This window comes from Arachis duranensis, chromosome 2, assembly GCF_000817695.3.
Source record: "Arachis duranensis cultivar V14167 chromosome 2, aradu.V14167.gnm2.J7QH, whole genome shotgun sequence".
NCBI lineage: Eukaryota > Viridiplantae > Streptophyta > Magnoliopsida > Fabales > Fabaceae > Arachis > Arachis duranensis.
Window position 1 is genome coordinate 1229996 of NC_029773.3, and position 10259 is coordinate 1240254.

Genomic DNA, 10259 nt, shown 5'->3' on the forward strand with positions numbered 1-10259 from the left:
GGACATAAATCTAAATAATTATTTTATGTTATCTTATAATTTTATTTTAAATATTTAAATAAATTTTAATATTTTTTTAGTATTCTCAGTATTCTTTAGTACTCTAATAGGATTAATAGAATTATAATACAAAGTAAAAAAAATTCTATATAAAAAAATAATAACAATAAAAAAACTCATATGAATAAAAAAATAAAGGACATAATTGGTACATAGAATATAAAATTCAATTCAAAGTGAAAAATTCAACGAAAAAGTTAAAATTTTTAGCTTTTAGTAAACATGAATTAAAGACAAAAATCACTTCTACGTTTACAGAATAAAAACATTACCAAAACATAAAAATAAAGTATTCAAGGAACTCAAACAATAAAAAATAAGCAAATACATTTAAATATTCAATATATATTTGTATTTTTTTAATCCTTAAAACATATATTAATAAGACTCGAAAATAAAATAACCTACCTTGATAAGTTACGGTCTTCACTCTTCACCTCTCTACACATTTAAACAAAGAGATACATCATCTTAAAAGTTAAAACCCCAATTCAGCAACACCAATTACCCCAAAATTTAGAAGAAAAACAAAATCACAAACTAACAAATACCTAACCTTTGGAATCTCCGCCACCACCACCATCACTTTAACGATCATCGATTTTTATATAATACACCATTCACACTTAATGCATTCATCATCATTCACATTCTCTCACCACCATGGACGGTGGTGCACCCACTTTCTCTGCTGATTCCGCCGCCGCAGCCGCCACCATAGCTAAGACAGAGACACAAACACCAGCATTAGCTAACGGAACCGTTAAGCGAAGGAACGGCGGTAATAACCGAACGGAAGAAGCAGCTAACGGCGTTAAAGTGATGGCAGCGAAGAAGGCGTTGCATTACTATTCTTACTCTCGACCCTCGTTCTTGAAGTGGAGACTGCAGGATGCTGTACACGTGGCGACACACCATTGGATGCCGTGTTTGTTCGCGGTGGGGTTGCTGTTCTTCATGGCCGTGGAGTACACGCTCCGAATGGTTCCTCCTTCTTCTCCTCCGTTTGATTTAGGGTTCATCGCCACGCGCTCACTCCACCACCTGCTTCAAGATTCTCCTAATCTCAACACCGGTTTGGCCTTCCTCAATACGGTAACTTCCTCTCTCTTCAGATCTGTGTTTGTGGTGAATGTAAATGAGTCGGTGTCAAAATCTGATTTTGATTGATGAAAGAAAAAAAAAAGTTTAAATTTTGTGGAATCTGTGGGTTCAGGTATTTGTAGGAATGCAAATGATTTATATCATGGGGGCATGGTTGATTGAAGGAAGACCAAGAGCAACGATCTCAGCACTATTCATGTTCACATGTCGTGGGATTTTGGGTTATTCCACACAGCTTCCATTGCCACAGGTCTATGTTCATTAAATTACATGTTAACAGAAGAGAATTGAAGAAAATGACTTTTTTTCCACTTAAACCAATGTTCTAAATATAAAACCACTCATACTTTTGGCAAGTCAGCTTGAGTTGTTTAATTAATTTGTTAATAATGTTTGGTAAATTCACATTATTAGGAAAGTATGAGGAGCCAATGAAATATTTATACAATGTGTACAATGGAGGTTTACGAAGTATTAGAGATATAATTATTAGTGTTACATTTTTCCATCAGCTGAATCTTTTGGGATGAGTGATATCATGCATGGTATTAAAGCGCTAGATCTGAAAGGTCAAGAGTTCGATCTTTTTCGAGAAGATGTTTATTATCCCTTGTACTCGGATGGTTATTCTAAATAGTATTACACATTGTACAAATAGTCCATTATCTCCCTAGCGGAATCCATATGGTAATTTCCCTTTTTCAGTAGATAATTACTAGAATTTTGACAGTGTAATGTTGTATGAAAATTAAATTCATATTACTAAAGAATCATTGTGAATTTCAGGGGTTTCTGGGTTCCGGGGTGGATTTCCCCGTTGGGAACGTATCGTTCTTCTTGTTCTTCTCTGGCCACGTGGCGGGATCAGTGATCGCGTCACTGGACATGAGGAGAATGAAGAGGCAGGAGCTGGCGTGGTTGTTCGACGTGCTGAATTTGTTGCAAGCAGTGAGGTTGTTAGGGACAAGGGGCCATTACACCATTGATTTGGCAGTTGGTGTTGGTGCTGGGATTCTCTTTGATTCTCTTGCAGGCAAGTACGAGGAGTTTAGCCACACCAAGTTATTAAGCCGAAATTTGTGTGAAAAAGTGCAATGTTGTTGATTTCTTTATTTAATTTTGGCTGAAAGTATTGGTGTGATTTTTTACATTTTCGAGATCTGTAATATTAAAGAGACAAAAAATATTTGTTTTTTTGTAAAGGTCTTTGATTTAGTTTTTATCGTTAATATGTTTTGTTAGATATTAATATGACAAATTAAATATTAATCTAGAAGGCTATATTATAGAATTATTTCAATAGTATAAGATATACAAACACCTAGAAGAAAATTTTGAGGAAAAGAAGAAGTGTAAGAGTAACATATTTAAAAGTGAGAATTGTCAAAGGTGGGTTAACAAAATAAGGACAATTTATGCAGTTGAATTCATCGCGTGCTAGAACGCCAGGATTGAAACAACACATTTTGTCTTTGGGATTTAGATTTGGAATTAATGCAGGACTTTATTGTAATTATAATTATAAAACAATAAATAGTTTTAAAGGCAAAACCAATGAAAATATTTTTCATGTTTGCATGTAATAAATCACTTACTTACAATGCTTTTTCCCCTAAATTATTGTATTCTTTTTATACATTTTTTAGTATAACTCACATTTCATTGACGGATATGAAAATCTTGATGGCGTAATAAATAATACCTTTCAAAAATTGCCAACTAGTAGGTTGGAAATCTTTTCTAATGACAAACATTTTTCCCACTTAAAATGGAAAAGAGAAATTAAACCTTTATAGAATTCTAAATCATTTTTTTCTTCTCTCAATTAATTGAATTGAATTGATAAATGAACCTGCAGCTTCTATTTGACTTTGGCATGTCCTTGTATTCAATAAATTAATATGGTTAGCATTTATTGCATTTTATTCATAATAATTGTCACTTAAATTGTTTTCTTTTTTAAGAAATAAAAAATAATTATTTTATATAAAATCACTTTTTTCCCACGAAATTGCATATATAAACAAACATAACATAGTACTATTTTAATGGTTTGTAATAGTACATTTCTATATATTTATTTATACTATTCTTCACATCATTACATGCATGCTATATAAGTATAAACAAACGGAAACGCTTCACGTGCGCCACAGTACGGGACTGGAGTTTCAGAACTCCAATTTCTAAATGCGTTCAGATTTAATATAAAAAATTTCATTGACTAAGATGAGGCGAAGCTTTGATATTGTGGACTCAAGTTTGGTGGGATGCAGCATAGAGATTCGACTGGTGGTGAAAGTGAGCTGTTTTTTTTTTTGTTGGTCGGTGAATTGGACAATCCCCAATCCTAGGTACCCCAATAGATTGGACAACCCTCAATCCTAGGTACACAATACACCCACACACTTCTCACATATTTTCACAATTTTTTTCGATTGCATTCTCTAGAATTTGAACCCTAAACCTCAAAGTGAAGAGGGGGGAGAAATGCCACTAGAGTCAAGGCTCATTTGGCGGCCAAAATTTGGTTGAATGAACTGACGGGACTTGTAACCACGCTAACAGCCGCATGGCTTAGGTTTCTGGGCATGGCATTGAGGTCCGATTAATCATGGGCCCTTTAATCACATATTGAGGTAAAACCCAACAAATAAAAAGAAAAGAAATTAACCAAGTTGGGTTGGTCTAGTGGTTAGCTCACTAGTCCGCTTAAGCAAGTGTCGGGGGTTCGAATCCCGCCTTGTGCATGCAGCAACCCATTGGCCAGCGGCAAACCCTTAAATGGAGCTCAGTACCGCGGCGGATTAGTCCTTGGCCTGCCGGGTTGGGGGATACCGTGGGAAACCAAAAAAAAAAAAAGAAAAGAAATTAATTAAATTGGGTTGGTCTAATAGTTAGCTCATTAGTTGATCAATTCATTGACTTATGGGACAGAATTTATTTTTAAGAAATGGAATATTTTGATTACTCAATATGATTTTTTTTAAACAAAAAATTAAAAGATTCGGACCCGCAACTTCTAAATAAATATGAAAAAATTATGCCATTTGAATTATAATTCATGAACAAAGTGCTCTTTTTATATGGCTAAGTTGACCAAAATAAAAAAAATTAAAAAATGAGAATTGAGATAGAAAAAACATTGCAAAAGATAATTAAAAAAAATAACACTTCAACAAAAAAAGATTAAACACAATCTTTTTTACTTAGTTTTTGTTATATATCAAAATTAATGATTCCAAAAATTCAGTTTCGTTTTTGAAGATTTAGGGATAGGAAGTAACTCAAATAAAGAAGTTTAAAACGTCTTTATTTAAAGTTATTTTTTAATAATTAAAATTCAATACATATAATTAATTAAATCGTATTATTTTTGTCAAAATTAGATCTGATAAATTGATTTGGCCAAAAAATAAATTGATTTGGCCATTTGTGAATGTAGTCTTTTCCATTTTAGATGTTGGGTGAATTGGTAATTCAATAAATTGCTAAAAAACAAAATTTTACAAACAACTTGATAGTACATGGAGTTCTGAAACTCCGGTGCCGTACCATGGCACACGTGAAACGCTTCCCAAACAATAATAGACCTAAACTTGCAAGATTTTACACTCATTACTATCTAAGGTTGATGGGGCAGTTATGTATTGCCATTTTTTTCAGTACAGAGTAGAATTGGAATATACAATACTTTTATATATACTTAAGTATTCAAATCAACAATAATATGTATTAAGAAAGACTTTTAAGTATATCTGAAATATCGATATTCTAGTAACTTTAACGGTTAATTTTAATTATAAAAAATATATATAATATATATTAATTAAAATTACTAAAAGATCAGTATTTTAGGTATATATATATATACAATTCTAATCCTCAGGGTCAGAATCAGCATCAATGGGGCATGTTCCATCATCAAAAGTGGCTAGTGGGTTGAACTCTATTGAGTTAGGATCTGTGCACCCTGGAACAAGATCTAGATTGCATCTATCAGCCTGCATTGTGAAATAATATTCTTAATAAAAAAGGTTTAGCAATCAATTACATAAATCTATAATGTCTTTGCACTTACCCCTTCTAATGATAAGTTACCAGTTATAGCACATCTGGTCATGACTACACTTGTGTCTGGGAATATTGCTTTCTCACATGCTCCATCTTTACTCAGTTCCTCTGCCAATCCCTACACCAAAGTCTCAAATTTAAGATCATATTAACTAAATTATCATAATAGCAAGTTAAACACTATATGTGTAGCTACCCCTTCTAATGATAAGTTATCAAAAAGTGAATTGATAAATTTAATAATACAGTGAATCATATTTTTGTTAGTCCCACATCAAAGAAAGCAAAAAAGAATGAGGAGTTTATAATATGAGAGATCTATTAATTATTACTATTACAGTATTACCTCATTAAAGAATTCAATTGGCTTGTTCTGAAAACCTTTGGGAACTTGAAACTGTAACCTATATGGACCATCCCAGTCCACTCCATTTGTGAATGAGAAGATCAAGTTCAAAGCTATACACAAGAGAAGAATATCAAGTTATCAAGAGTGTACACTTCCATTTTGAGAGAAATAAAATAAGGGAAAATATAAGGTGCCAATGGAATATTTGTATAGGTTTCCCATTAGTTGAAGTTTTTGGGATGAGTGGTATCATGATATGGTATTAGAGTGTTAGATTCGAAATGTCAAGAGTTCGATTTTTGGTGAACCCTAAAATTAGTTTAAGCTTTTGGGAAGATGTCTATTATTCCTAGTACTCGGATGGTTATTCTAGATAGTATAGGAGATGTTCATTTTGTAACTCAATAGCCCATTATACACATTGTACAAATAGTCCATTGTCTCCCTAGTGGGGTCCATAAAATAAATGTACCATGCTTAGGAATGCATATTTGGATGGTATAAATTGGCCTATCAGCTTTGCCTCTGTCTTTTCTTAGCATAGCCCTTGGCTCACCACCACACATAATTGGCTGATTAAAACCTCCTGAAAATTTTTACATAAAATTGGAAGAAGAGAAAAAAAAAAAAGGGAAATTTATACTTGGTAAAAAACTAGTACCATTAAAAGCAACTCCAAATTCTTCATTAGGTGAAAGTTGAGCTGCTGCTGGATTGTAAAAAAGCTTTAGCTTTTCTCCCTGAAAGAAATTAAAAAAAAAAAAAAGTTAAACTATTTCACTGAAATGTAATAATTTAGAATTAGTTATAATATAATGTGACATACTGAAGTTGGAGGGAGGCCATTCATGGTTTTCCAATATACAGGTGCCCTCCCAAGTTCAAACATGGCCCATGATGGAAGCTTGTACCTAAAAAAATAAAATTATAGTTGAAATTAATCTGAATCAAAACCAAAATAGAAATGTTATTTCAGTGGGAATTCATACTCCTGAATTTCCTGATACGGAGTTGTTTCAACAGCAGCAGCAGCAGCACTAATCCTTTTACTTGGTTTCACATGTCTCTTCTTCATGGGGTAATAACATCTTGGTAGTGAAACATTGAGAAAATTATTGGCTGCATCAGAAATGTTACACTGATTTAGATCATCTCATACACATTCTGTTACAAAGGATTCTTAAACATGAAGGTTCTTATGAAATTTGTGTTCTATATATTATAATTCTATAAACATTATGAATGAAAATAGTGACTATAAATATAGAATCATCACCTTTTTACCAGTTTAAGTAAAATAATTGCCATATTAGCACATAACATATATTAGCCTCATATCAAAGTTCTTGTGATAATTTGTTATAGTTCCTACTTTGGTGGAGAAACTTGACACAAAATCTATAGTGTTTATATCTTTTAAAGTCTTTGGACTCATAACTTCAAAAGTCTAGAATAATCAAGCTTTTCTCATTAAATAACATAAGCTCAACTACATGAATTAAACAAGGTGAAAATTCAAGTGCAGTCAACTTCATATGTAGTTGATAGTTGAGAACCGTTCAATGATTTGACGACTTTCAATTATAAACTTCACATGAAGGTGGTTGCACCTGAGTTTTCACCATTAAACAATGATCATTATAATCAAAAGCTAAACATAACTAAACATGTGGCGTTTTAATTGATTCTTAAAATTACATAACTAAAATGAAATAAACGCGTAGAAGAAGACTAACCAAGCGTGTTTTGAATGGTGGTAGGAGAAACACAAGGTTGCGTGGAATAACCAAACATTGATACATTTGTTGTTGCAGCCATCATTGAATCAAATCACTCACACTCTTTTTGTGCCTTCAAATTTGCTTTGCTTCTCCACCACTCTCTTTCTCTGAGGTTACAAAGAATAACTAAATCATCATATATCATATAGTAAGATATTTTAATAGCAAAGAGATATTTTTTAAGTTTGCGTGTGGGAAAGTGAGAAGTGGCAAATGGTAAGACACAACTATAACACCCTATTAAACCAAAATAAAATAGAAATGAATCTTGTAATTAGTCTTTTTCCATTATAAATAAATAACATCAAAAGTTTACTAGTAATGAGGATAAAACAAAAAACAAATAAAAACAAAAGGGTTATCTAAGCAATGAAAATATCTGGACCTTATTACTTTAGGGAAATCCCATTCATAGGCCAATAAACTTCAAGGATTGCCTTATCCTCCTACACTTTCTTTCTCCTTTTTTTTTTCTCCCACTTGCTTTATAACTTCATGCCACAATTTTCATGAAAAATTAATTAATTAACTAATTAAATTAAAACTCCATTTTCTGATTTTCCCCACAAGTGACTGCCACCACAAATCACAATCACCAAAATCAAACCCCAACAACATAAAACCCCCTTAAAAACCCAAACCCAAGATTCTCCCATTCTCCACCATCAAAATAGTACAATTTTTTAAGGCCTTATTCATTGTTTTTCATTTTAACAAAAACAAGGGTCTTTTAACAAAAAGGGTCATTTTTTTTTCCTTCATGGCTCTGATCACATCACAGCCTAAACACCCTCTTCTTAACCAAATTACCACTGTTCACTGTGCAATTCCAAGGTTGAACAGAACTGTGATTGGTCTTGGATCCTTCACAAACAATGTTAAAACCATTAAAGTTTGTAACTTTGACTCAAACCCAAGAAAATTCAGTCTTCAAAATCACAACTTTATTACCTATAAAAATAACAAGAAGCCAATAACAATAGCAGAACAAGAACAAGAGCAAGGGCCATTGAGGAATCAGAGAAGGATTCTGCTATCTGATGTGGTTGTGGAGAGAGAGAGGAATGTGTTATTTGGAAGGAAATGGAACTCACTGGATGTTGGAACTGCTGGTGTTGTTCTTGCCATGCATGTTCTTAGTCTCTTTGCACCATTTCAATTCAATTTCCATGCTCTTTGTGTTGCTTTGTCTTTGTATGTTGTAACTGGTCTATTTGGTATCACACTCTCTTTCCATAGAAACCTTTCTCATAGGAGCTTCAAGCTTCCCAAATGGCTTGAATATACATTTGCCTATTGTGGAGTTCTTGCTCTTCAGGTGCAATTTTTTTTTTAATTTCACTCAAATACATATTTTTATAAATGCTTGGGACTGAATTGAAGAAGAAAAATGATTTTTTTTTTCAGGGTAACCCAATTGATTGGGTTAGCACTCATAGGTACCATCACCAATTCTGTGATTCAGAGAGAGACCCTCATAGCCCCACTGAAGGATTCTGGTTCAGCCATATGAGTTGGCTATTTGATACAAATTCTATCATAGAAAGGGTATTATAGGAATTTCAACTATTTTCCTATTTCTTTGTCTTTTTGTTAATTTCCCACATGTTAATTCAATAGTACATAAATTTTATTGTTGTTGAATGTATATGTTTGCAGTGTGGGGAGACAAACAATGTTGGTGATTTAGAGAAACAATCTTTTTATAGGTTTATAAGAAGTAGTTACATTGTTCATCCACTTGCTTTGGGAGCTCTTCTTTATGCCATTGGAGGATTTCCTTTTCTTGTTTGGGGAATGGTAAGAGAATTCTATTTAACCGCTCTCAGCTATCAACTTCACGCTATCAACTTCACGCAAAGTAGACCGCATTTATCTACTTAAACTTTGTAGATATAGGGAGTGTTTACTTGAAGCTTATGCATGAATTGGTTACATGAACACAGGGTGTGAGGATTGTTTGGGTGTACCACATAACTTGGTTGGTAAATTCAGCTTGCCATGTATGGGGGAATCAAGCATGGAACACCAAGGACTTATCCAGAAACAATTGGTATTTCTATTTTCAATCTTTCAATCTTTCAATTAGGGTACTTTATCCTTAATTATTGTGCTAATCTTGGAAAAATTGATTAGGTGGGTGGCATTGCTTGCATTTGGTGAAGGTTGGCACAATAACCACCATGCATTTGAGTATTCAGCTAGACATGGCTTAGAGTGGTGGCAATTGGACATGACTTGGTATGTGGTTAGGTTCTTGCAAGCAATTGGATTGGCCACTCATGTCAAGCTACCCTCTCAAAGTCACAAGCAAAAATTGGCATTCAATGAATAATGAATGTATGATTTGACTATGTATAAGGTCACTCATAGTTTAGATATAAAAAATTATAACCATGTTACTTAAAAAGGGGGGTTAATGGTGAAATTAGTAGCTAAAAATGGAGTCATTTTTCAATTTTTTTTTTGAAAAATTTTATTACTCAAGTTACTCCTTTAAATATTACAAATTAATCATTTGTATCCTTTCGTTATACAATTGAACATTATCTGGTATAATACTTAACACATCTAATTAGACACCGAACAAAAAATAAATATATTTATAAAAAATCATTAATTTAGTCTATTTTTTAATTATATAAATTCTAATCCTAATATAACTTAACAACACTAAATTGATAAATTTGCATAAATATATTTGTTTAGTATCTAATTGGATATGCTAAGTGTCATGTATGATGTGAGTTAATATTTCGTATCATTAATTGTTGACAAAATATGTTAATTAAGTGACTGAAGAACAAAAATGATTAATTTATAACTTTTTAAGGACTAATTTAATTAATAAAATTTTTCAATGACAAATTTAAAAAACGAGTTATTTTTGA

General features: G+C 32.5%; 3 protein-coding genes across 3 annotated transcripts; 2 read left to right on the forward strand and 1 right to left on the reverse strand.

The window, feature by feature from the left end:
* Positions 1-723: 723 nt before the first annotated feature.
* LOC107472684 (phosphatidylcholine:diacylglycerol cholinephosphotransferase 1) lies at positions 724-2393 on the forward strand. Its single transcript, XM_016092187.3, has 3 exons — positions 724-1155; positions 1277-1414; positions 1951-2393. The coding sequence occupies exons 1-3, from the start codon at positions 724-726 to the stop codon at positions 2266-2268; spliced, it is 888 nt and encodes a 295-aa protein (XP_015947673.1). The 3' UTR covers positions 2269-2393.
* Positions 2394-4944: 2551 nt separating this feature from the next.
* Positions 4945-7575, reverse strand: LOC107472685 (protein POST-ILLUMINATION CHLOROPHYLL FLUORESCENCE INCREASE, chloroplastic). Its single transcript, XM_016092189.3, has 8 exons — positions 7324-7575; positions 6577-6706; positions 6414-6498; positions 6249-6327; positions 6060-6173; positions 5585-5697; positions 5246-5356; positions 4945-5168 (listed from the first exon to the last, which is right to left on the reverse strand). The coding sequence occupies exons 1-8, from the start codon at positions 7406-7408 to the stop codon at positions 5043-5045; spliced, it is 843 nt and encodes a 280-aa protein (XP_015947675.1). The 5' UTR covers positions 7409-7575; the 3' UTR covers positions 4945-5042.
* A 434-nt stretch (positions 7576-8009) lies between these two features.
* Positions 8010-9929, forward strand: LOC107472877 (palmitoyl-monogalactosyldiacylglycerol delta-7 desaturase, chloroplastic). The gene is made up of 5 exons (XM_016092405.3): positions 8010-8686; positions 8776-8916; positions 9028-9168; positions 9315-9421; positions 9505-9929. The coding sequence occupies exons 1-5, from the start codon at positions 8129-8131 to the stop codon at positions 9701-9703; spliced, it is 1146 nt and encodes a 381-aa protein (XP_015947891.1). The 5' UTR covers positions 8010-8128; the 3' UTR covers positions 9704-9929.
* Positions 9930-10259: the final 330 nt, after the last annotated feature.

Bases quoted from the DNA above. Each gene is read 5' to 3' on its own strand.
- LOC107472684 (XM_016092187.3), top strand. From the start codon at position 724: ATGGACGGTGGTGCACCCACTTTCTCTGCTGATTCCGCCGCCGCAGCC. The intron at 1,156-1,276 runs GTAACTTCCTCT...CTGTGGGTTCAG, and splicing joins GTTTGGCCTTCCTCAATACG to GTATTTGTAGGAATGCAAAT. The intron at 1,415-1,950 runs GTCTATGTTCAT...TGTGAATTTCAG, and splicing joins CACAGCTTCCATTGCCACAG to GGGTTTCTGGGTTCCGGGGT.
- LOC107472685 (XM_016092189.3), bottom strand. From the start codon at position 7,408: ATGATGGCTGCAACAACAAATGTATCAATGTTTGGTTATTCCACGCAA. The intron at 5,698-6,059 runs GTACATTTATTT...TCTTGTGTATAG, and splicing joins AATATGCATTCCTAAGCATG to CTTTGAACTTGATCTTCTCA. The intron at 5,169-5,245 runs GTAAGTGCAAAG...TTCACAATGCAG, and splicing joins GTAACTTATCATTAGAAGGG to GCTGATAGATGCAATCTAGA.
- LOC107472877 (XM_016092405.3), top strand. From the start codon at position 8,129: ATGGCTCTGATCACATCACAGCCTAAACACCCTCTTCTTAACCAAATT. The intron at 8,687-8,775 runs GTGCAATTTTTT...TTTTTTTTTCAG, and splicing joins GTGGAGTTCTTGCTCTTCAG to GGTAACCCAATTGATTGGGT. The intron at 9,422-9,504 runs GTATTTCTATTT...AAAATTGATTAG, and splicing joins GACTTATCCAGAAACAATTG to GTGGGTGGCATTGCTTGCAT.